We start from the raw sequence: 27,353 nt of genomic DNA, 5'->3' as shown, positions 1-27,353 counted from the left end.
ACCAAATAAACAATTACAAATCAATTCATTTCAGGCCTAAAATTACATCTTTATTTTCAAGCAACTTGATACAATTGATATATTATGTGAACTGACTGTGAAGGAACTCAAGTGTCTAGAGAAGTTTTAGGAAAAATAAAACACATTTAATTATAGGAAAAGGAAAAGAGATGGTTTTAAATGTGCCAAATAACTCTCTGTAATAAAAGAAATAAAGTTATGCTTATATTTAAATCACCTGAATATGTGCTTCTCCATATATATTCCTATACACAGCTCACAATCAAGTTTTTTTTTTAAATGACCAATTTAGATATTAAAAAAAAGAAATCTGTAAGTTATTCTACGACCTGAAACACCATCATCCTCTAAAAATTCTAAAAATTAGGACAGTGTTTAACATTGTTAAAGCTGTTAAAGACAGATAAGGTTATTTATATTTATTAAACCCTGATAAATCATTTGTCTTCAGAGCTTTAACTGGGAATTTTGGACCTTCTGTTCAGCCTGTTCAGACTCTCCTGGGCAGGGAAGGATCTCCCAAATTCCAGATCCTTGCCTTTCCTCCTCCCTGGCTTGGCTGGTGTGCAGATCCAACCCTCAGGTGGCATCACCCTTTTCCATGTGCTCAGGGGGGTTTGCTGGGGTGGAACCTTCAGAAACTCCAGCTCTTTTCTCCTTGGCTTTTGTTTAAAGGACTTCTTCCTCTTTTTTTCCTTCTGTATTCCACCAGCATCCAGACATTTAGCTGGAGCAGAGGAGGTAAATCATTTGTATGCCTGTTCCCATCTCCAGATCATCTTGAAACCTGTCTAGACACTAAAGCAATCTGTTTGCTGCACTGATTATTCCACTTGGCTATATCCCCTATCTTAAAATACATGGATTATGCTGAATTAAGTCCAATTTCATCCAGAAAGCAACTGATTATTTTCTTCTTTTCCTCATTATCGAAGAGATTCTAAATGATGGCAATAAACAGCAACAGCATCACCGAGGAGGAAGGGAATGATCATCATTTCACACTGAATCATTTACTTGTTAAACAATAAGCCTGGAAATTAACTTTCCCTCCTGACACCCGGGCCTGCACATATGCAAATCAAATGATTAGAGGCTTCATCTTGGGCAAAACTAATGGTCATGTGTGGTTCAGCTCATCCTAAAGTCACCCTGGCATCCCAGTCCTGCTTTTGTTAGTTAGTGTTCATCCTAATCTCGCTGCCAGATGGTTTCAAGCCATGTCCACCCAGGCCACCCCAGAAGTGGTCCTGTCCCCTTTATTTATTGCTGCGCAGCAATGTATGGCTGTTAAAAAATCAAAATATTTCCTGGCAGCTCTCTGGGGAAATCTACAGTTAATGATTTCCTTTCATGGTGCTGTTAATATTTCCTGCCAGGCTGAAGTCCAGTTGTTAATAATTTGGCAGATTTCCAGGTTCTTGTACAAAAATTATCTTCTGTTTCACTTTTTTGTTGCTGTTTGTTTGCAAATATGAACTCTGGCCCATGAATTTCTGAGGCAGGAGTGGCAGGTGGACAGCCCAGTCCCTTTCTGAGGGTGTTTCTCCAAGGCTTGAACTCTCTGGGTGAAAGGAGCATTTCTCCAGCTCTTCGTGACTGGATTCCACCAACGAGGTGTTGGAGTTGAGATGGTCTTTGATGTCAGAGAATCACAGAATCATTTAGGTTGGAAAAGACCTCCAAGATCATCACATCCAACCTGTGCCTGATCCCCATCATGGCACGGAGTCCCACCTCCATTCTTTCCTTAAACACCCCCAGGGATCGGGACTCCACCACCTCCCTTGGACAGCTCATTCCAATATCTGATCACCTTTTCTGTGAAGAAATTCTTCCCTCAGCCCAAACCATTCTAGGATTACATGATCTCAGATGTTTAGTGCAATTATCCACAGATGAGATTCCATGCTGGTAAATAAATAATTTATCAACAAGCCAAAACCAACAAAAAGCCTCTCAGTAAATGCAAAATTCCTGCTGCAGAGTGACCTAATGAGATCTGTGAGGCATTCCAAGGAATCTCCTTGGTCGGTAGTTCAATCACTGGGTGCCAGGTAAAGCATTTTTGGGTGGCAGGTAAAGAATTTTTGGGTGCCAGGTAAAACATCAGTTGGTGTGTCTTGCTGAGAAGGACAGAGGCTCATTATTAGGCTTTTAAGAAGCACAGCAGTTTGACCCTGACTGGAACTGAAGGTGCCAAGGGAGGTGACCTGAGATAGCCCCAACCCTCCATGCTCTGATTCCCACCAGCTGGAGGAACAGATGTGCAAGAAACTCAGGAGTGAGGGCTTTGTCACTGAGGATATTGTTTTATTTGAAAGTAGAGGACCATAAAGAGATCACAATACCTTTAATATGGGTTTAATAAAAAGATCTGGGATATTAAATGCAGAGCAAGCAGAAGATTAAAGTGAAAACACTGAATAGCAGACTTTAGGGTGGCCCAAATTAAAGCATTCCTGTGATATGAGGCTCATATTGAAACAACTGCTGCATGAGATCTTGAGAGAGATGAAGTCTTCAAGATACCATTGTAAAGGTTTATCAGCAGTTCCTTTATGAACATCCATATCCTTGAAGAAACCTGCACACTATCTTTTGATGACATTCTAATTTTGATCCTATTTTACTGAAGAAATGGGAATTTTGGCACTAACTTCAGTGGAAATAGAATAATTTTTTTTAATCATTTTTACACTGATAATGTTTGGAAGGAGGTGTTCTAGAGTTCTTGAGCTTTTACTCATAGATATGAAGTAGATATTAAACTTTTCATCTGTGAGGAATAATGTCTACTCTTCACTCCCAATATTTGGGTACCATCAAGACACGCAGCTTTGGTGTTTGTGAGCACGTTAAAAGGAAGGTGATAATTTGTTTACAGATTATATTTTCAGGTTTGGTAAGTTTAACACTTTCAGATCTCTTGAGAAAATGTATTTGATAATGTATTGAATTGATTCACACTTACACTCCAGCCAAACCTTTGAAGCCTTTTTATCAGCCCTTCTCTGTCTCCAGGTTTGCTCAGTAATCACTGCCACTGTGTTGAGTGATCAGCAGAGAATCCTCTTGTTGGGAATCATCTTCACGAGGAAAACTTACAAATTCTAATTCATGTGGAAAATGGTGTGCTCTGCATTTCACAGAAATCTCTGAAGATTTGGCTGAAGTTTTTATCCCACTGAAACTTAGGGAGGACAAACGTCACAGAGATGATGGAATGTCCGTTCCCACATATTAGGGATTAAATGAGAGCAGCATTATTTTAGCTAAAGAATGTACAGAGCTCTTCTGCTTGGCTCTTGCAGTCCTGTGGTTTATTAACAGAGAGCTGGAAATTCCTATACCAGGAATGACTCAGGAATGCTGTAGCCATAACTCAAGCCTTTATATTAAGCCAATCTATGGGTGAAAGTTGCCATCCCATTGCAGCAAATGTCATATCTTTAAGTATTTTGATTAACAGGTTCTATGTGAGAATTTGGGCTTCAGGCAGTTCTGATAGAGAATTCTGCTTTATCTTTACAAGGTTCCAAAAATGTTTAGTAAGTGGGATTGTTCCTAATTTTCCTGGGGGCAGGTGACACTCCCAGAGCTGGTACAGAGGCATGGAAGGGCAGCAAACTAAAAGAGCAAGAGGTCTGTCAGCTCTGTCCTGTGAGAAGGAAAAAAGGCTTAAATGACCAAAACATTGTGTTGGAACCAAGGAAGGATTAGATCCTGCTGCCATCCTGAGGGAGCTCCTGTCCAGAAGGGACTGGAGAATGTGTGGGTCAGTCCAAGCTCCCAGTGACAACTCTCTGGGAAAGGCTGGGGAACACCTGGATGTTGAGTCCACGTGGATTTAGGCTGTGCCTGTATTACACAGCTGAGCCAAGGACTAAATGTATTCTCAAGTTTAGCGACAAATGTCATAAATTCCACTTTTCCTGTTGCACTTGATACAACAGAGACTTAAACTGCACAAAAAGGGAAGTGAAATGGAAAATTGAATACAAGGTTAATTCTTCCAGCACGCCCCAGGATCTGTGTATCTGCAGACACAACGAGATGGCAGCTCAAGAGCACATCAGCTTTTGGGGAGCCACTTTCCATATCTCCTACAGACACTCCAAGGCTTGAATCAGATTTGCCTTCCCTCAGTTGCTGCAAACATGGCACTTAATGCTAAATGCTGCTATCACTGCTGCAAATCTTCCTTAAAGGTTATCCATTTTGCCCCAGGAAGCTTTTTGGCTGACATTTTTCTATCTATCAAACAACATAAGATGAATTATTGCTCTATTTTGTCCCACTCTACTGCTGCCTCGCTTCTGTTTAGTTTAGGAAAACACTTGCAAGGTAGAAATCCGCTGTAAAAGGCACCTGTGCTTATCCCAGCTACAAATTTATTGTAGAAAACACATTTTCCAAAAATCAGAGGCATAATTTGTGCCAGGCACAGAGAACACAGCACTGAGCCACACGGAGTTGGAACTGAAGCACAGCTACAGAAGGGTGGGAGACCTTGTGTTCCTTGATATCACATTTCAGGATCTAAAAGATGAGGAACCTAATCACTGTGAGTGGATGCTGCCCCCAGGAATATCAGTAATGAACAGTAATGCTCATGCCATAATTCTAAACTACTTAAACTGGGACAATTTCTCTTTTACTCATACAGAGTAAAACGGGGTCACTAACAAAAAACAGACTCCATTGAATACTTAAGGGACACCTGCAGTGAAGTGCCTCACCTAGTTAAGTGACAAATATTTTATATTAGCCTGAATTCGGACATTCTTACAGATAAATGATGTTCCAAAATATAATTCTGTACATGACAGAGACTGCAGAATAGAAATTACCTCCAACTGACATATTGGCTTTGTACCTATATGTTGTCTTTGATTGACTTGACTCAAAACATGTTTATATATAAGTGGAGACAGAAGCCATGGAAAAGCTGTTATAGAGAGGAATGTAATTATTGGGATTTTATTTATAACTGATTCAGGCCCACAGCTCTGGTAATGAGATAAGAGTTTACTTGTATACCAGGTACCATTCTGGGCAGTGCCAACCTGAATTGGTTGAATATTTTATCCCCCCAAAAGGATTTGCTGGTGGGTCTGGACTGACACCAAGCCTTGGCACAGTTGCAGGTGTGCAAATATCCCCTGAAACCCAATATATTGGCTGTGCAAGGGCACACAAACATTCCCCACACCAATATCCTTGTTCCACATGGCCCAGAGGGACAGACCAATAGACCAGCCAGGGTTTATAATGAATAAAAAGACTTTACCACTCTTCAAACAAAACCAACTTCTGGGCAAGTCTTTTCCCACTACACCACAATGAGATATTTCTGTATTTATTTATGATAGGTGTCACTGCAGGGAGCCAAAATAGCACCAGAATTTCACATTAAAAAAAAAAAACAAAACCAAAAAATCAAACAACAAACCCACAAAAAAAGAAACAGAAAACCCGACCAACCAAATACAAATCCACAGAAAAACAACCAAAAATTGAGGTTGTTGAACCAAATTATACCTTTGTACTCTATGTATGTGCAGAGACTCACATACATATATACTTATAGACACACATACATCTATAAATTCATATATGTATATGTATATATATATACACACATATTATATATAATATGTCTCCATCCCCCAAGTTACAGGAAACACCACCAGCAATGCTGGCGAGCAATGTGAGTATGTGGAGTAAAATTTTATAAATTATATAAATATAGAAATATTTTTACATGTTATATAAATATATAATAGATATAAATTATAAAAATATAGATAGAGATAGAGATAGAGATAAATTTAATATGTCTCTGTCCCCTAAGTTACAGGAAACAACACCAGCAATGCTGGTACATGAGCAATGTGAGTAGGTGAAGCAAAATTTTATAAATTATATAAATATAGAAATATTTATATATAATATATATAAATTATAAGATATACATATACATATATATATATATAGTTAATGTGTCTCCATCCCCTAAGTTTGTGCTTCTCCATTAAACCACTTCATGTGTTCCTGACGTTCTGATGAAAAGGTTCCCTCACTAATTCCTTCCCTGGGCATTGAGCAGCAGTGCCAATGGGATGCCAAGGCACATGGGCATGTCCTGCAGTGCCTTCATGGCAGAGGAGGGTTTCTCTCTCAGCTTTTTATTTTAAGCTCTCTAATTGTTGCTGTGAAAGTGAAACCGTGTAAAAAAATAAATCAACATTATTTTTGGGATGTTTGAATCCTGTTGTGTCTTGTACTTGGCTGTCAGGAGAAGGTGGGAGCTCCCGAAGGGATCTTAAAGATCATCCAGTTCCATGGGCAGGGACACCTTCCACTATCCCAGATTTTCCAAACCCCATCCAACCTGGCCTTGGACACTTCCAGGGATGAGGCAGCCACAGCTTCCCTGGGCAACCTGTGCCAGGGCCATTCAGGGCTGGTGAATCCTTAATTTGGGCAGTTTAAGAAATAAAAGCCTCTGTAGTGTCCCACCACGAATGAGTCTCAATGTCACCTGAAACACAACCAGCTGTTTGTTTGGATTTAGGAAAACGTTTTGAAAACACGAGATTTAAACCCTCCCTGAAGGCTTCGTGTGCTGAATTTGAATTGCAAATGAGCCACACTATTTTCTGTTTCCCTAGGAAAAGTAAGCAATAGCAGTCAGGAGTGAAAACCAAATGAAAATCCAAGTCCTTTTGTGCAGGAGGAAAAAATGGGAGCGATCGGTATCGGAAACCTTTGTTAAATAACACTGGGTACTTTTCTCCCTCGAAATATGGTTCAATAATTCTAAATAAGCACTAAGTACTGCAGCAGCATAAGTAAATCTTGCTGCAGCCTGAAAAACTGGTCTCTTCTGCTTCTGCTCTGGTAGTTGCAAGTGTTTGCTATTCAGTCTGTTATGGATATCTGGAAAATGGTTTGAGTGCAGAAAGTGCCTCAGGGATAAAAAGTTTGAAAAGAAAAATGTAGCTGTATATCATTGGCATTCATGAGAAAATTCACATTAGATGCCTTCAAATCAGGTGCTCAGGAGACAATATAGAGATCAGGGGCAATGGTGTGCCAAGAATTTAAGCCTGGCTGGGACAGACTTGGCTTATTTCCTGGCAGATGAAGAATACAAAAGTATGTAAGGCCAAATTCAAAAGATAATATAGATGTGTGGAAGCTGGTGGGAGGGAAAGCTGAGGCTGCAGAAAAAAAGGCTGTGCATGCACTCCCTGGATTTTAGCCTCTTCTCTTCACATTTTTATTCCTTTCCTTCTACATACATTCAACAGAACTTTTTCTATAGGTGGCTACACTGATATACCAGCCCTGGAGTGAAGCTCCACCAGCAGCATCCCTGTGGGATTCAGCCCCAAATCCCTTTGGTTAAACATTGTTCCTTTCACCAGGTTAGAAAGCTTCTATTTCTGCAAACACAGTTGTGTTTTGCCATGGGTAAAAATGTCCATTTCCTTGAATTTGGCCAAGAGCAAAATCTCATCATTCCAGTGCCTGACAAGTTTTACCCCAGCATGATGTCAGATCAGCACCTGAACAGACGCTCTCCTGCTTTCACAAAACCAACACAACTGTGGCAGAAATGTGAAATGGGGCCTATTTTCACAAAAACTCAGGTGACACCACAAGAACATTTTGTTCTTTGTCACAGACTTGATCTTGCAAGTGTTTTGTTGCTCAAAAAATAAGCAATTGGAGAGAGTAGAAGTCTTGAAAGTCAAAGCCTCAGCAGCAGGTCGAGCCTCAGCTCAGTGAAAAATGAAGTATTGGCACTTCTGTTAATGCACTAAAGAGATGTCAGATCATTTTAATGAATAAATGAATCCATAACATGTCTCCTTCTAAATTCCAGTGCTGAGGAAACAGCAACACAACTTCAAGCTTCAGCCACACAAGAAAGCCTTTCCCTCTCTGTGCTGAGTGCAACGTCACTAAGTCAATACTCTACTCAAATCCCATGTTTAGGTGGAATTTTTTGATATTCCAACTATCCAGGAAGAAATGTTTTGATGAAAGGAGTACTTTTGTGTGCTTTCTTTCCAATCATGTGACCCAGAGTGTTTGCAATGAGAGGCAGATGCTGCACAACCCCTCTGTGCTGGGTTTCATCCACCTTCCCTCCATCAATTCATCCCTTCCACACCCCTGGATGTCCCACACGTCACATCTGGATGTCTCAGGAACAGAAATCTTTCCTTCCCCCACAGATAAGAAGGAAAAACAACAGGTATAAAGTATCTGAGGATTGAGTTCTTTCCTATGGACTTGTTTTCTCTAATGGAAAAACAACAAAAAGTGATGTTGACTACCCCTGTAACAAATATATTTGTATAAATTACATCCCGGGGACAAATAGACATGCAATCAGTATTTTTAGGGGAAAATGTAATGTTTCTCCCATGATCATATTTAACATATTTTGTTTTCCATCCATCTCTCTGCTCAAACTGTGGCATAACAATTAAAATAAGTGATAGCAGCACGTCCAGAAAACAAAGGGTATGATGGCAGAATCTTGTTACATTTCTTGATTTAATGCCTGGCTGGGATTTCTGGTCTGAACCAGATTTTTCTTATGCTATAAATATTTCAGTTTTTTCATTTATTCTTGATTTAGTTTGACAGTAAATAATCCCATGGAAGCTGCTGTTGGAAAGACATTGTAAAAATTATTAAGTGCCTGCTTGCCAGTTAGGTCCTTGTGTTTGTCAGAGGGAAAGGAGTAAAACAGTTGGGTTACTGAAAGGAAATATGTGTGTGTGTGTATATATATATATATATATTTACAGTAATGCCCCATAATTTGCAGTCTTAGAAGCAGGAGAATTACAGTTCTGAGGATTGATCAATACCTTGCATGAATACAAAGAATTTGAGTTATATATTCTAGATATTGGCAGAAGCTTCTTGGTTTCAAAAGACTCATCTATAACTCAGTGGGAGGAGAATAGAAAACAGGGAGGTTTTCAGAAGGATCTGTCCCTGTGAGAGAGTACAAATGTCTTGGAAAATACTGGATATGGTCAGTTAATTGGCTTTTATTGGTTATTTTTTGTTGTTGAGAATATTCCCCTCAGGAAGTACATGAGTAAGCCTGGAGAGTGTAAATCATTTCCTTTGAGCCATAATTTTCTTTGGCAAGTCTTAAAAAGGATTTCAGGTGACCTGCACAAAATAATTCATACAACAAATGTGGCTTAAGCAGAAACAGGATTAATTTTAGAGATCTTGAGGGAAAGGAGTTGGGTGGCACCAACCTGGGCAGCACAGGGAAATGGCAAGAAAAATAACCACAGAAAAACACCAAGCACAGGAGGTGAATTGAAATAGGAAGGCCAAGGAAACACGTGGGAATGTGCAAAATTCTCTGCAACAAGCACAGCAATAGAGGATAAATTGCAGACAAATTCTGGTTGTTATCTGCTAACAGCAAACAAAGGGTTTGTCAGTAAATGGGCAATTTGAGCCTCCTCACCCCGCGGTACTGCAGGACACACAGGTCTGGTGATTTGGGGAGTCTTTTCACTCCTGCCGACCTATAGTTAGGAAAAAAAAGGTGAAATCGTGACACAGGGAAAGTCAAAAAAGTAATTAATATAAGATAAATTAACGTGGCGTCTAAGTAGATAATTAGAATTCTTGCATTTTGCTCTGAAGAGAAATGTTCTGTTTAGGAAGGACAAGGGGAAAAAAGGTAAAGTGGTTTTTGTTGTCTTAAATATCAGAGATGTGCACAGCAGCTTCAGGACAAATATTGACAAGCAAGAGAAAGGCTGTGAAATAAATATGATGGGATTCAATAAGGAAAAGCACAAGGTTTTACACTTAAGTAGAAATAATCAATGCCCACCCTCAGTATCGACAGGTGGTTTAAAGAAGGGGTTAGAGTGGAACCTGAACTGAATGCAAGTATTAAAGAAAGACACCAAAAAAAGTATTAAAAAGACAGTAAATATTTATTGAGGGTATTTTAAGTGCAGTTCCTGCTGCTTGGGGCAGGGTTGATGTCTAAAGGTGCCATCCAGCTCTGTGTTCTCTCTTTCTACTTTGCAAGAATCATAATTTAGCACTTTTTAAATATTTTTCTTTTCAAACACTTACAAATGATGCAAATGTGCTTCAGAAGAGCCCAGATGTGTGTGAAGTAGGACATCACAAAAGGCTGAAAGAAACTGTTTTTTTCAATCCCTTTTTCAAAACTTAGAAGCTTGTCAAGCTCCTCCCCCTGAAATGGCCACTTACAGTGGTGCCCCAGGTTTAAAAGCATTTCCTCTGAGACCTCCTGAAATTTTTAAGTGAAGCTTACAAAAAATATGAACAGAATTAGACCCCTTATAGAAGTGGGATGACTTTCAAAAGAGTTGAATTCCTTAATTTTCTAAAAAATGTCTCCCTCACTCATATCAGCAATAAGTTTCAGGATAATCCTACATGATATCTTTTCACACTGGTATGAAAAATGAGACAAGTGAGAAGAGAATATGGACCTGTAAAAGCGGATCATAAATGTAATTTCTCAGTGGAAAATTTTCAGCACTTAAAAGGTTTGGAATGATTTCACAATTTTGTAAACTCATTTGATGAAGTGATTTCTAGTTGCAGCTGTTTTATGAACTGATTCCCAACAGTAAATTAGTCGTTTGCCCTTTGGGAGTACAGGCCAAACAGATCCTTTTTCCTGGCTTAATTCATCATATGTTGACTGAAATGTCAAAGGAAAATTAAATGAAATTGTTACGTAAATCCTTATGGGGGAATGTTTCGTTGCTGAATAGGAAAGCTTAGCCCAGAAAAGGTGTGGGTTTTCCATGGTGCACAAATGACTTGTGTTGCCTTCTGCTCCCAGGTGAGATCACATTTGGCAGCAGTGTCTGCTCAGGTCACAATAAATTCACCAAAGGATCATTGCTGGGATCAGAAGGCAGATTACTATGGAATTATGGAATCACAGGATTGGAAGGGATCTTAAAGCCCATTCATTGCACCCCCTGCCATAGGCAGGGACACCTTCCACCAGCCCAGGTTGCTCCAAGCCCCGTCCAACCTGGCCTTGGACACTTCCAGGGATGGGGCAGCCACAGCTTCTCTGGGCAACCTGTGCCAGGGCCTCCCCACCCTCACAGGGAAGGATTTCTCCCTAATATCCCATCTAAATCTACCATCCTGCAGCTTAAGGCCATTCCCCTTGTCCTGTCCATCCAGGCCCTCATCCAAAGTCCCTCTCCAGCTCTCCTGGAGCCCCTCGAGGCACTGGAAGGGGCTCTAAGGTCTCCCTGGAGCCTTCTCCTCTCACCCAGAACTCTCCCAGCCTGTCTCCAGAGCAGAGGTGCTCCACCCCTGAGATGGGACAAGAAACATCACAAAGTGTGATGAACATTTAGGAGCTGAGAAAAGCCCATTTTTTGCAAACACCTTTTTTTTCTATACCTTCAATGTCTGGCAGAGGAACCACATCAAAATTTTGTTTTCCTGCTTGGAGAAACTCCCTCCTGCATAAGGAATCTCTGTCCCACATGGAAGGGGTGGATGAAACTCCAACATTTCCTGATTTTCACTCATCTCATCACCAGCTTTGTGTCATTCTGGAATTATTTTTATGCTCAGATGATCCCATCTAGACTACTTATTGCATTTTTAGGGTCTGAGTCTTCAAATGGTGCAGCAGAACATGATTTTACACAGGGGAAATTGGGGTATTTGTTTGGAATCTGTGCTTTAATTACCCAATATCTCTTCCTGTTTTTGCAGAATATCAAGGTAGTCACAGGAAGACACACTTTACTTTCTTCCACTGATTGGATGGGAGGAATTTTTGACCTTGGAAAGTGGAGATGGTGTTGCTATGGAAACTAATAAGTCTGCTGCCATTCATGAGCTGCAGCACAGGTAAAATGTTCCACTATTAGTGTTTGTGATTGATAAATCTATATCAGTGTCATAATTCTTCAAGAAAGGAGAAGCAATTACCAAAACTAACAGGACTTATTTGTATGAACAGGTGACTAAGGAGCTTTTATTAGGACATGCTTTAATTTTAAGCAACTCGTGGTTCTGCCTTTGAACCAGGAAAACACGTTTCAAGATCATAAGAAAGGTGAAATCCGGGTAAAAGCTTTAAAAAATAGTCTAAAATACAACTGTTACTTGGGTAACAACATCCATGAGAGACCTTTCTTGGCCACAGCATCACCAACCCCCAGGCCAGCAAATGGAGCTGGATGGAAAACCAGCCCAGTTTGGGAGCGTTGAATAAGGGCAATCAGAATATAAATACCCAAAAATGAAAGAAAATCTTGCTGAGTGCCCAAAGTAAATGTAAAGGTTCTTTCTTTGCCTCCTGTTGGTGTGATGATAGACCCTCATCAACCCACCCTGCCCCTGATCCAAGTGCTGGGCATCCTGGCAGTGCTCAGGTTGGATTCAGAGGACAAAGGGTGGCTGGAGGAAGCAGGATTGTGCTCCTGCCTTCTCCTCCTTGAATATCCCTTGTGCTTAATTAAAATATCAACAGTTGGTAACATATTGTGAGGTAAAATGTTCTTTCCTGCCTGCCTGGGCATTGCTCACACTGAGGGTTTGGTATTCTGAGTTCATTCCTTTTTTTGAACCTTTCTTCTAATTAAAGCATATAACTTGACAATTAAAGCATATAACTTGACAATCCTGCTTCATAAAACCATCTAAATGGGATTAACTCATGTGACTCATTACAGAGCCATCTGAAAACAGGCACAGAATGGGAACTGAACTCTTTGAGGTTATAATGAATTTGGGGATGAACTGACCCCTCACACTTGGCTGTGATAGAAACCATGACAACTGACTTTTGTCTACAATTAATGTATTGAACTCTAAATAGCCAGGATATTACTCATGTACTTAGGAGGAAATTGTATTAAAGTGACCTCAAATGATACTTAAATTAATTATGTAGTGCATGAGTCAGCAGCTGTTTGAAATGAAGAAGCAGAGCAGAGTGCAGGTTTCAGTAGTATATTAAAACACAATTTAAATTAAACTCGATGCCATTTTGTCTCAATGTGGAATGTAAATCTCAGGATAAAAAATGTAAATCTCAGGATCAGACTTTCTGTTAAATCAATACTAGATGCCCATTTCAGTAACAAACAACCAACATGGTAAGGACTTCATATTAAATTATTGTAATATATAAAATATTTCAAGCAAGCAGTGGCTCATTGAAGCCCAGATTTGCTGAACTAAACACAACAAACACCTGTTTAGTGCCCTAATATTCCCTTTATTTCCCAATTTACCAATCTTTTAGGGTGCAAGAATTCCTCTATAATTTCTTGATTGCTTTAGGTTGTGAAATCCATGGTGATCCTGGAATATGAACCACTGGAGGAGCAGCACAACCCAGTGATAGACAAGATATTTTTATACCCATGTTTTGTAGCTCTGAATTAGACTGTTCCTTCAGCTTTTTTTTCCCACAAAGCTTTAATTTTTCAAACTTTTTGTCATCTTCCTCATTCTTGCTAAAGGATCATCTTTTAACCAGCCCGGTGTCCTGGGCCAGCTGAGTTAAAAGATCCTGGGAGCTCACTTTTACAGCCACACGTTCAGGTTTTTTGAAGGCTTAAAAATAGATAAAAAATTAAATATTCCATATTCCCAGGCACCAGGGGCAGATCACAACGGCCCTTTTGTCCTGATCTTGCTGCCAATTAAAGGAAGAGCAAACTCTCCCAGTGACTTCAGTGAGATAAGTTAATTTATACCTGGGTATAAATTAACTCCATTGATTTCAGTGGAGCTCTGCTGGTTTTCACTACATGACATCCTGAAATATGTTTGATGGCAACAGTCAAACTGCAGTTACGGGCAAAACTTCTTTGATTTATTACATGGATGGTTCACATCAATTTAGGAGTAACAGAACTGAGTGGGAAAATTAGGAACCAGTCTCGATGCTGAGCAGAGCAGCTCTGTGGGCTGGGCTTTGAAAGGTAATTCAGGTTGTTAAATGACATTGGTCAGTCATTTCTTCCTTGTTCCTGCCTCAATTCTACCAGACATGTAGAATGAAAACGGTTTTGACCTATAAATTCATTTTAAATCTAAGGATTAAACGTCCTGTACAGGCAGAGCTGGGTATTATTACCCCCCAAAATGGTAATTCAATCACTCAGAAATCAAACTACCCTCTATATTCTCTTTACATGGAAAAAATAACATTCCCTCCAACCCTTATTTTCCAGCAGAGGTTTTTTATGTGACTCAACAAGGGTCTTTGGGGTTTTCTTGCAAGTGCCTTAGGGGACAAAATAAAATAGAGTAAAACATTCACAGTGACACAGTGAGGGAACAGATTAGACTTTTTTTATTTCCATAACCCATTGCTATTTAAATGAGATAATCTGATCTAAGCACAACACCAGAGGCAAGAAGGCTGATGAAGATAAACTCAGAGATCATTACTTTAAATCCTGTGTACTTGCTTTGGGTATATATGAAAACCAGCTCCTGATGCTGTTGCTGAAATTTAAACATTGTTTGATAGGAATATGTTAAGAAAGAGCACTCACTTTCTGGATTAAAAATCTAGGCAGGATTTTGAGAAGTTGGGATGAACAGACCTGTCCAAAGTGCTGAATAAAATCAAATAATTGCCTCTTGACACCAAAACTGTCTTGAGTTTTCCTCCTATGGCTGCTCCTGGCTCCTGCTGTTGTGCAAGGTGGGTTGCCAACAATATCATACCGGGGGGAAGATTTTATTTTAAGTTTTAATATTTTATTGCTGTCTTAAGCATCCCTCAGATGCCCCTCAGACTGTTATTTGGGTGTGGGTTCCAGGGCTGGTTCTCCACCAGGCTGCACTAACATCACCTCATCTCTGCCTCTCTGGTCCCTCCATTCTCTCCTCTGTCAATGAGGGGTTATGGATTCTGTTCAATTCTGGAATGCAGGGAATAATATGATCATAAATACATTGCAAAAGCCATTTTTCCACCCTTTTCTATCACCCAGCTTAGGAATGCAGGAGAAATAAAGGTTTTGCAGAGCTTAAATATGGAGAGACACAGGCACTGCTTGACTTTTCCAGGTACTGGGGTAACAAACAGGTCTGCTGGCAGCTCCCTACTCATCAGGATGTGTAAAATCCCAATTTACATCACCTTCACTGTGAATATCTGAGCTTCCCTTCTTCCTTCTTCCAAATCTCCAAGGCTTTTTACTGCTCAGGAAGAGGAGGAGTCACCTGATTATTTCTGCAGTTCGTCTTCCTCCTGGACAGCTTATCCAAATTTTCTGTGCCCCTCCCATTCCTAGAGGGAAATGACACCTCTTTGACCTGGTTCCTGTTGGCTTCAAATAAATACCTGCACAGAGAGGTGGCCTTTGCAACTGTCCTTTGCACTGCTGAGGGTCCTGACCCCATCAAGGAAGCAAATGAGTTTTCTAGGGTTAAAGATAAGGAAAAAGGAAAATGTCGGTAAATGCCACCAGGCCCTTAAAATTAGCTACAGACAACATAAATATGCAAAGCCCAGCCAGCCAGCCTGACCTGCATTCTGGAAATGAGGCAGTGTTTTTTACACAGTCCTTTGGGCTTATTGCCTTAAAATCAATTGAAGGTGCAACTGCAACCTCCGGGGTTGTATTTTGGCCCATTGTTTCAAAACTGCTAAATTGGAGAGAGGAATTTCCTGATGTGAAGTGTCCTGATCCTCCTTTGGGTCACAGAGTGATGAATATTGAATACATCACATCCTACTCTCTGCCTGCAGTCTCTTTGCAGATTTATTGTTGGCATAACAGCACCTTTAGGAAGGGAACAGCAGACCATATATTTTAAGACAAGTGACATCTTTGCTATTTCTAACAGCAAATTGTGGAGATGAACTAGTCCAGCCTGGGAATGTTCAGGGTTCTCTGAACAACCAGAGGCTTTCAGAGATCTGCTGATTAGTCAGAGAATGACAATAATCAGGTCTCCCTTACACAACACGGGAGTTCTCATGATTTGGGGGAACAATGACCCTGAAAGTTGTATTTCTGTAAATGACTTGCAAGCATCTGGCAGGAGGGGGGTGACACTGCAGTGACCTTCTCAGAAGAGTGAGGAGTGACACTTAAAGACAAGCCTTTGTTTCCATTCTGGAGGGTTCCACGAGGTTCAGCTCATTTCCCAACATCAGTGACCAACAACCATCCTCTGGGACAGCAAAGCCAGCAGAGGACAGAACCTGATGCCCTGAAATTCAGTGCTGGCACGGGCAGGACAGGGGTGGTGACCACAGAGAGGCAGCAGCTCTTCCCTGCCTTTCACAGACAACAAATTATTGGGCCCTTGGCAAGATGCAAAAAGAGGGATTGTGAGTGTATTATGGACAGGATGGGCTATGAAATTATTTAGCTACTTTACCTGATTTCTGTTCTTAGAAGGACTTCTTAAAGACGTTGCTAATTGCACCACAGCTTTGCTCTCCTCCACACCCAGCTGGGATAATCCAGGGGTGCTGAGGGAAGACACTGTCTCAGGGAGGTGGTTTCTTAAAGAAGAAGCTGCTTCTCCAGCACCCAGAGGTCCTGGCACAGGCTGGTGTGGGCAGTGAGAGTGGGGACAGAATGTCTCTCAGGTGTGGCCTTCATGCTCATCTTCCTCTGGTATGTCATTTTCTTTCCCTTTAGAGGGAACAGATCATCTGTCTATGTCTGACATGGACCAGCAGCATCCTGGCTTAAAACTGGTATTCCAGGAACCTTCATACATATGCTCAGATACACAAACAGGACTTAATACTTATGGAATTGGCAGGAAAAATATTATTATAAAAAAAGACAAGAGAAAGTGTGCAAGGTGGAGGAAAAGACATCATAGACAAGAAGGGAAATTAATGTATTTGTCCAATCTGTCACCCAGCATCACATTTGGAAAATATCATCCCAAACATTGCCTTAAACTAGAGGGTGAGTGAGTGAGTGGCAGAGAGTGAGCTGCTTGTCCCTGTTCAGTTCTGGAAGGTTTTACACAGAGCTGGTCCCTCTGGATTTCATTTCAAGGACGAGAACGAGCAATTTCTGTACTTGCATTTGCTCTCTTTTATCAGAAGGAAAAACTGTTTCTAACTCGAGGGCAAAACCCAGACAAAACAAGGCAGTATGTGAGAAAAGTGAATCTCTGACCTCAGGGCAAGGTGACACAAAGGAGGAATCTTCTGGTGGTAGAGGGCTGTGCTTGGGAAGCCTGGCAGCAGTTCTGGCTCTACCACTTGCTGCCCACTTGACCAGGAGGATGTTGCAGAGCCCTGTGGAGTTTTCAGATAATTCTTTCACTGCTCAATTCAAAGAGAGATATATTATTGTCCAGAGAAGCTGTGGCTGCCCCATCCCTGGAAGTGTCCAAGGCCAGCTTGGAGCAATCTGGGCTAGTGGAAGGTGTCCCTGCCCACGACAGGGGGTGGAATGAGAGGAGCTTTAAGGTCCCTTCCAACCCAAACCATCCTGGGATTCTGTGATGTTCACACCAGTTTGTGGTTTCAGCTACCCTGGTAATGAAGCACATGAGAAAAATGGTGATAACCCCAATAAAGAAGTGCCAACCTGCATCAGGAGCAACGAGCTGGAGCGACCTCAAGAAGGGCTCAGCAGTGGCACTGCTGTGCCTGCACAGATCCCAAGGGCAGTTTGATCACTTCCTTTGAAAAGCCAGGAATTAGGGCTTTGAATGAAAACCTCAACCCTTATATTTAATGGATTTAAGTGGATTTGAAGCTTTTCACTAAACAGACACAAACTCACCTCAAAGCTCTCATTCTGAGTGGACATCAGAGCAACTCTGCTGTGTTTCCCAAGGAAACCACCTGCTGGACACAGGGAATCATGTTTAATATTCTCTACCATGGGCTGGACTTATGTTTGAGAAGAATCTTCCTCATTATCCTTCATCTCTAAGAAAAACATCTTTTTTGAACTCCCCTGAGTGCCCAGTCATGTGGTGGAAAGGAGGGTAGAGCTCAGGTGCTGCTTGGAGGGTGCACTTTCAAATTGGAGCTTGCATTGATTTAGCTGTCAGGAAGCTGTTATTTACAGTTCCTGAAGTTCAGTGGAGCATGCTGGAATTCATGGAAATCATTACCAGAGCTTTATGTTTTCTATATGGCTCTAGTGTATAAGTCTCTTCTATAGTCTGAAAGGCCTAACCTGTTTTTACACTGGTTTGAGTAATTATTGCTTTCTAATCTCTTCAATTAGTTACTTTACATTAATTTTTTTTCCTATTATTTACATTTTACATGATTTTCTTCTGTTTCATATCAAGCCATTTCATCTCCCTGTACAAAAAGCTCATTAACTTTGTAAAATAACATCCTGGTACCTTAGAAGTGGTTATTTTTTTATTTTATTTTTTTTTCGTTTGCAACAGCTTCAAAGATAATTCAATTTTACTTTATTATCACTGCCAAGAAGTTGAAATTAGCAGGTGATTAAGCACTTCAAATATTTTGAGCATTTTCTATTGCCAGCAATGGAAAATTTAAATATAAAAAAATTAAGCTTAAGAAGGCACAATAATATATCACTGAAAGAGTTTAGTGAAGCACAGCATTTCAAAGTAAAATTGGTAGTTTAAAGTAATGACTTTAAATAGAAAGAAAATGGGTTTGGATTGGATATTGGGGAGAAATTCTTCCCTATGTGGGTGGTGAGGCCCTGGCACAGATTATTCCATCTTTGCCCCATCCCTGGGAGTGTCCAAGGCCAGGCTGGACAAGGCTTGGAGCAACCTGGGACAGTGGGAAGTGTCCCTGCCCATGGCAGAGGGTGGGATGAGATGATCTTTAAGGTCCCAACCCAAACCATTCTATGATTCCATGAAAATAAAATTGACTATAATTTTTCCAGTTCATATCAAATATTTGGGGAAGAGCCTGTTTTGGAAGCTCCAGATCAGTCACAAACAAGCACAAACCGAGCTGAAACTCTGCATGTGCTGCAGCCTCCCCCATCCCAGGGAGCTTTCCCTGGCCCTGGTGCCATTCATGGATTGGGAGAAGCCAAAACAGCCTGTTGGATGTCTCACTTCACCCTTTCAGCTGATTTTTAAGGCATTTGTTCGAGAGATCATTATTAGAGCAGAGCATTTTGTTTGGGAATGTTAAATTAATGCCACAGGGCTGGATTTTGAGACACCCCTCATTCAGAGCTGTTCCACTTTGATCCAACATGTTGTGGCCATCAAAGGCTTACAACATGGAATCCCTTGGAGTTTCCTAAGCAAATCCATTATATTTTATCTTCATAACTGATGCTTCAATTAAAGAATTGATACATGAAACCTTAGAATTTATTATGGAGAGAATGATGGACATGGAATCATAGAACAGTTTGGGTTGGAGAGACCTTAAAAATCATCTCCTTCCATGTCCTGCATGAGATGGAGAGAAACCCAGCTGCAGCCTTTAATTTTCCACCAGCAGAAAAGGGATGTCAGGGGGCAGCAAGAGCCAGAAGGATATTTTTTTTTTTTTTTAAGAAAACGCACCTTGGAAATGCAAAAATAAAAAGAATAAAATGAAATCTGCTTTCCTTAGAAGTGGAAATCCAGCCCAAATTTCCATGCTGTTGAGCATTTCCATGCTGTGGAACATTCCCACCCAGCAGCTCTGCACACACCAACATGGGTGAAGGTCTTGCCCACCAGCTTTTAAGAGCTGCAACAATATCTGCCACTTCCACATAATCACAGGCTGATCGTCCCTCCCATTGTTTGCAGAAGCTGGAAAATAAAACGTCTCTAGTTATTGATTTGCTACTTCTTTTTCATTTAGAGCCCATTGATCGCTGTTTATGTGTGTGTGTTTCTTGTTGAGCAGGAATTAACATTGAAAACTTCTTGGAATTCGCTGCATTTGCACCCACTTGACATTCCTGAGGCACCACAATCACTTTAACTCCGGGGGTTCCAAATTCTGATTCCTTTTCTCCTCCAATCTCTTGGCAGTAGAAGATTCCTAAACAAAATCCTTTTTTTATATATATATTATTATTATTATAGTTGGCACTTGCCTTGGACAGAAAGTGTGGTTGTCACAGAGTGATTTCAAACCACCCAGTATGATTTAGGCTGTGGTTCTGGTGCCTACATTACAAAAATAAACCTCTTAGGGATGGGAGGTGTTTTTTCATCACTGGCTGGAAGAGGAACTCTTGTGATTGCCACTAAAATTGCTGCTGGTGTGTACATGGGAAGCCAGCTCTGAGACACATCCTGATCTGTGATTTGGGAAAAATATGGATGGATTAGTCTAGTGGGGCCACGAGGAGGGGCTGGGTATATGGGAATATCTGAGATAGCCCTGAACCATCCTTTGACTCAGCTATTCCATCTGTAAAGCAGTTCTCTCATTGCTCTCACATTCACATCCTAGACTTTTCCTACTCTTGGCTCTGTCAGCTCCAAGCACCATCAAAATCATATTTTCCAGGAGACAGGATCATAGTCCTGAACCAGCAAAAAATAGTCCAAATGGATTCTTTTCATTTACCTTGTGTTTGTTTTTCACTCTCCAGAACACCCCTTTTCTATATTATTTCATGTGGGGTTAAACCCTTAAAAAAAAGAATTAAAAATTAAAAGCAATGTTTACTTTTCATGGAATGACACAGTTCCAGGAAGTGGAGAGAAAACCCCACAGGTACCACGGCAGGATTTATGTCACTAATTGCTGGAGCTGATAGCACAGTTATCATAATTAGCATCCAAACAGAGATAAGGCTCTCTGAGGCTTCTGCAGGAGTTAAGAGGGGAACAAGAGGGCAACTTTTAAAGGTGAAGGTGGAGCTCATGCAAAGAGGGGCCTGCAGTCCCTATTTTCCTGTGTCTCTCTCCTTCTCTGTCTGTGCAAAGTCCACTCAGGTGACAATCCCTGTCCTCACAGGGAGGACACTGCCTAAGATCAGCTTTGCTGCAGAGAGGCAAAAATTATAGACTTTAATTATAATCTCTGTGCCTTTATTTTGATATATTTGATTTTTAGACCCTTTTAGAATTTCAGCAATAGGATTTTTTTTTCTTTTGCACAGCATAATGCCAGGGTATTTAATACAAGCTTTATTGTTCTATTCTAATTACGATCTCATTATTAAAGGGGCACTGTGTTTTCCTCTGACAGATATTGCATCTCCCTGTTAGTGGATCTTGGTTATTCCACGCTTATCATTATTAATAATTTGTAGCAATTGGATCAGTATTAGAATATTACTTTGCTAAATCACTTTTGCTGCTAATTAAGGCACTATCTGTGACATTGTTTAGCTCCAAACATCATGTTCCTACTTTTCAGCCCGCTCTAATTACCTGTAACTCATTCATTTCTACCTATAACTCAGGTCTTTTAATCCAGACTCCCGAGCTTTGCCGTGGTGGGAGCTGCTGTTGGCGGGAATGAGAAGTTCTCGTGGACAAAGATATTTGTAATGACAAATTCACCTTTCACTGCAGCTCCTTAGAAACAGAATAATTGTACTTGATGGTTCCAAACTGGGCACAGCAGAAGGAGGAGGGTTTTGAGGGAAAAGTGAAAGATTACTGAAGTTATCCAAGTATTCGAGGCATCAGTGAGGAAAGTCAGCGTGGCTTTAAATTGCTGTGTCTCCACAAAGCTCTGTGAGATCAGATCTGTCACACTCTTCCCTGGGATAATATTTTTTCCGAAGAAGCAACATCACTTCATTATTTGCCTGGGAATATTATTCACTTTGCTGCCAAACAAACAGAAGACACAAAAAGGTCATGCTTGAGTCGGGAGTGAAAACTCACATTAATGGTCAGGGGGCTTCCTGGTGCATGTCCAAAAAGAGCAGGATTCTGTTTCAGTGGCAGGACATCTGACATATCCTGGATATTGCAGATGGAGGAAAATCAAACCCACTATTTCTGTGCAATTCTTTATGTAGTCACTGCAATGGAGTGTAAAAAGGTGGTGGATGCTCTTATGATAAAATCTTTCTTTTATCATGAAATCATAGAATGATGGAATGTTTTGGGTTGGAAAGGACCTTAAAGCTCATCTCATTCTGCCCTGCCCTGGGCAGGGACACCTTCCACCAGCCCAGGTTGCTCCAAGCCCCGTCCAACCTGCCCTTGGACACTTCCAGGGATGGGGTAGCCACAGCTTCTCTGGGCAACCTGTGCCAGGGCCTCCCACCCCCAGCTTCAGCAGCAGCTGCATCCTCCAGAACTGGGTTCTGGGGCAGGCAGGGATTCAGGCACTCCAGCATCCCTGCAGAGCCAAGGGGAGGTTATTTATAAGCTCTGATCTCCTCTAGGGGTACAGTGTTTGCCAAAAGATTTCCTTACAGCAGATGCAAAGCTCGTTATCCTTTGGGAGAATTGTCTGGAGAAGCAGAAGGGTGTTATCAAATCAGAGGGCATTGTCCTGTAGAATTGGCCTGTCTTTGGTGGGATTGCTGTGTGCCCTTGGCCAGCCTGGGGTTCGTGTTGCTCCTCCCAACCCTCAGGCCAGTCTCCATCTCACAGACTGTGCCCTGAGCTCACCCTGGAAAAGGACTTTGTGGTTTAGACTAAAATCTACCCAAACTCTGACTCATGTGCTCAAAGGGCCCTCCCTCCAATCCCAAAGTGATTTCTGGGATGCAATTCCTTCATTCTCTGATATTGTCTCACTTCATGCACTTATGCCAAATAATTCTTGATAATTTATTATTTTTTTCTACAGCTTAGAAAAAAAATGTGTATCAATACAGGCAATGACAACAAAACTGCAGGGGTTAATCTCTAGTAACTCCTTGTTGAGTATTAATCAGATTCATATTTCAGTCATATTAGTCTAAAACTACAGAAATCACTGATGTTATAATGCAACTTAAATCAGAATATAACATGATACCTCCAACTACTGTTTCTATTTAAATTTATTCTGATTTACACTGAATATAGTAGAAATAAAAGAGGTTTTTTTCTACATCTTTCCAATAAATGTTTGTGGGTTTGCAAAACACAAATAGTTTGCTCTAGGCCAGAGAAAATGTAACCATTTCTGCAATAGATATTGAATTCATATTTGCCTGACAAGTGACCTTATCAGCTATAACTTGTCATCTCTTAATTAGTCTACATTTATTTTATTCACTCAATTAACCCCCAGCCTCTCCAGGAGATAAGCTGATGATACACCAAAGTGTGTGAGTGGTGCTGCAATTAAATTGGTGCTGCACATGTACTGCACACATTTGCCTCAAAGAAAGGTAAAGCTCATTAATATCCCACCAATCTGACTGCAAATTGAAATAATTCTTATTGCCAGTGATACCACTGACTTGCAAGAGGAACAACAATGCCTTCTCTTCAGAGAATCCAAGAATAATCAGGTTAGACTGAGTGCACAGTGAGATTTAGAGACCGGGAATATTATTAAATCATATATTATTCAACCTCCGTGTTATTAAATGACAGGGTTTAATAATTGCTCTTGGAAGTTTCCTTTTCTAGCCAATCATAAATAAGCACACCCTCTAAAATCTGAAGCCACGTGAAGTTTGTCTGGATTCCAAGTTCTTTTTTGCTTCCATAGTTATTTTCATGACTTTCCATGATGGAATGTTTAAATTGATAATTTCTGGAGATGGACAGAATGACAATTTTAGGAACTGGATAAACCTGCATTTCTACACTTCCAGAGACAGAGAGCTGCAGATTAAAAGTTTTGAGTTGAAATTCTTTGCCAGACAAATGCCCAAGTCCTTAACTTTTAAAAAATATTACTGGGTTCGACAGATCTGAAAGGTCATTTGTGTGGGAAAGAGTGAAATCCTATGAGTAGAACCCAGCCTGATTTACGTTTTGTGCCTTAAAATAACTTGGTTTTATGGTTTGGAATAAAAAACCTAAACCCTATGATTGGAAAAATCAACAGAAATTCATTTAAATTTTAAGGAAACCTCATCTGAATCAATATTTATGTCCCAGTCTATGTGCAAAATGCTCTCTTGTGCATATACATAATTTACAGGGAGAAGTTGAGACAAGAACATTTTTGCGAGTCCAAAAGTGGTCATTGTTTGCAAATCAAAATAATAAAACAACAATATGTTGTATTGCCCTGAAATTTTACTTAAGTATCTGTATATTTTTCAAGATATTAGAGGTGGGAAAACACAAACATGAAGAAAATAAATGTGTTGAAGGAAGACGTGTTGTAAATTCAGTCGGATACAATTATTGAGGAGAGGGAACATGTAATATCCTGCTTTCTTTCCTTTAAAACTCTGCAGCCTAAACCTGCCTGAATTAGAGCAGCATCTATCATTGATTATGTCATTCCCAGAAATATGGCCTTCAGCAGGTTTGTCATAACTCTGCTGGTGATGCTCCACACGGGCACGGCAACATCAGTCACCAGGAGACAATTTCCCAACTACTACAAGTCAAGCAAATCTGTTCCCAGCCTTCTGGGATGAGCTTTCCTGGAGATGGATGGCACCAGGCTGTGATGGATGGGCTGGAGCAAAGCAGTGCCTCAGCCCTCTGGGGTGCCTGCCCTCTGGGGTGCCTTTCCACTGGGGTGCTCAGGATCCCCAGGGAAGGACAGGGACTTAAACACCGAAATCCCACTGAGATCAGGGGCTGTCCCATCCCTGGGAGTGCCCAAGACTAGGCTGGGCAGGGCTTGGAACAACCTGGGATAGTGGGAAGGTGTCCCTGCCCATGGCAAGAAGCAAAACAAGATCTTGAAGGTCCCTTCCCACCCAAACCATTCCATGATTCAATGACCAAGAGCCTGAATTCAAGTAACACTCGGCCTTTTGTCTTTACAACATGAAATTTTTCACCACCTCCATCTCTTCTTATTTATTTTTAGTTGTAATATCATCTTTACATTATTTTAGCTTTTTGTGTTTTGCCTTTGCATTTTTTTTGTTGTCTCTTTGCATGTATTACATTTATCTGCTCACATTTCCCCCACAATTAAACCATCTCTACCCCAGCTCAAGCTCCTGCATCGAGTGTCCTCCTTCCTTTGCCACATCACAGGATCAAAACACTTCCCTTTTTTATTTTTTTTATTTTTTTTTGTCAAATCTGCTTCGGTTTGAATTTCACCAGTGGCACAGATGAGACACCTAATCCAATTTCCCCTTATGCAGAGAGTCCTCTTGCATTTCTCTCTGCAATTCTCCTTTTTCCCTGAATAGCCGTCATTTAATGCCCCCTTATCTTGGATGGCACTCATTTAGTGGTTTATTAAGCAGTAATTCAGCAGCCTGTTATCAGTTCCTACTAGAGCTGGGAAAAATATGCCATCCAAGTATGCAAGATTTCTGCAGAATTACAGCGTTTCTGGGATTTTTGGATTAGAGAAAAATTACCCCAAAGTAATAGATATGAAATGTTTTCCCTGCATTTCATTATTGGCCCAGTGCTAAAGCTCCCATCAGGCTGTTTCAAATGGAGATTGCCTCATCCTATTTCTGTTTCCAGCCCAAGCAGTAAAATTCCACAAAATCACAGAGAACATGATGGACTGAGAGGTCCTAAACCTTCTACCTTCACTCATGTCCTTCCTGAAGATTTCCTGGTGGGGAAAAGGCATAATGCTTAGATTCATTTGTTGGAGCTTCTTAAAAATCAGGAAGTTGAAGTGAAATAAAGGGTAGAAACCAAAGTGTGCCCTAAGCATTAAATACAGCAGCACAGAGGGATCACTGTAAATCCCAGCTGGACAAAATGGGTTTGCAAAAGAATTTTGATGATATCAGAGGTAAAGGCAGGACTGGAAATGGCAACTTTTAAGTTCTGCGTGAAAATAGAAGTTTTTTTTAATTGATAAATCATTCCTGTTTCTTAAAATTGCCAGGTTACAATAAATAGTGAAAGTAGAGATAAAAAAGGAGCAGGGAAGAAGGTGATGAGGTAAAAGGAATGAGCTAAAGAGGTGGGGAAGTAGCTAAACTGGCACAGGCCATGGAACAGAGAGTAGAGTCATGGAAATTGGTTATAAAAGCCTTTCTGGTTGTGTTTTCCCTCTGGAAACATGCACAGGAGATACAAGAGCACAAACCACAGAAGGTTCCCCGCAGTGTCCTGTCATCCCACACTCCACAGGCTCTTCCATGGAGTGAGAGCCTCAGCAGGGATTAACAGGGACACCCTAAATCCCTGTAGTTTGAGCTGTTGCCGTTTCTGTTTAGCACTGAAATGGTGTCAGGCATCGACACCAGGAGGGGAAGGGACTGCCCTGAAGGGATAATCCACTTTTCCAATATTCCCTGGTTTTTCCAGACTGTTGAGGTACCAGCAGCTTTTCCATTTTCCATGCCCCTGTTTCCCAGTTCCCTTCCCTTCCCTTCCCTTCCCTTCCCTTCCCTTCCCTTCCCTTCCCTTCCCTTCCCTTCCCTTCCCACCTCTGCTCCAAGGCAGAATTTCAGTGCAGCCTTAACATTTTTCCCTCCTGCCAGCTGGGTTTTGTTTTGCTGTTTATGCTGTCATTTTTTTTATTTTTTTTTTTTTTATTTTTTTTTTTTAGAGATTGCATCAGATAAAGGTCATTTTTACTTGAATAGAAAAGCACAGTAATTTTGACAGTGAGACTTTCCCAGCTTGCTGTACATCAGAAATGTTGATATTAGATCCTTTAAAAGAGAGAGACTAGACACCAAAAATTGCCTGAGCAACTCAATTGCCAGCAGTTTTTTTTTTTCCTCAAAAAATAAGTGTTTACCAAGTCATGTTTGTGGCTCCTGCTAAATTTTAGGATGCCATTACTGGAAGGACTTTAACTTCATTTGTGTTTGCTGAGGGGGGAAAAAAAAAACAGATCATCAGGAAGATATTGAACAGCCACAAAAGATGATGGTTTCAAATAGAGGCTTTTGGCTGATCTATAATCATTTGCTTTGGCAATTTTATTTGGGAACATTAAGGCTGATGGTTTACACTGTGTTCCTAATTATTGCTGAAATATTGTGCTGAAATGCAGAAAGCAGTGGGTTAGTGGGGATTGCAATGTTCTAACTGGGTTTTAATCAATGAGTGATAATGATAGCTCGTGTTTTGACTTTCCCTGCTTAATTGCCAGCAATAAAGCAGATCTTCATCCATGATGTTCAGCAGAGTTCACTTCCATTCATCTCCCTTTATTCTGGTTATTTTTAAAGGGCCTGGGAGCTCTCAGTGCCAGACACAATAACAGAATATCCAACGTTAATTATATTTTGCTTGCTTAATATTTTCCACAACACAGGGTGATGATGCCCTTTCTGGGGAGCTTTTGTACCTCCCTGTTTTCTGAAATG

General features: G+C 40.7%; 1 protein-coding gene across 4 annotated transcripts in view; it reads left to right on the top strand.

Annotated features, from left to right (window-relative positions):
- The window catches only part of CNTN6 (contactin 6), a 130,338-nt gene that overhangs the window by 16,184 nt on the left and 86,801 nt on the right, over positions 1-27,353 (top strand). For 3 of the 4 annotated variants that reach the window (XM_051788640.1, XM_051788641.1, XM_051788638.1), the window contains exon 2: positions 11,815-11,952. The exons of the other annotated variant lie outside the window; for it this stretch is intronic. In XM_051788640.1, coding sequence (XP_051644600.1) covers positions 11,898-11,952 — 55 coding nt within the window. In that variant the 5' untranslated portion in view covers positions 11,815-11,897. The remainder of the gene's footprint in view (positions 1-11,814; positions 11,953-27,353) is intronic. 4 annotated transcript variants of the gene reach the window in all.

Source organism: Manacus candei, unplaced genomic scaffold, assembly GCF_025592945.1.
Source record: "Manacus candei isolate 608988 ecotype Guabito, Panama unplaced genomic scaffold, ASM2559294v1 h1tg000025l, whole genome shotgun sequence".
Taxonomy (NCBI): Eukaryota; Metazoa; Chordata; class Aves; order Passeriformes; family Pipridae; genus Manacus; species Manacus candei.
The sequence above is the reverse complement of the archived record's forward strand: the minus strand, read 5'-3'. Positions and strand labels throughout refer to the sequence as shown.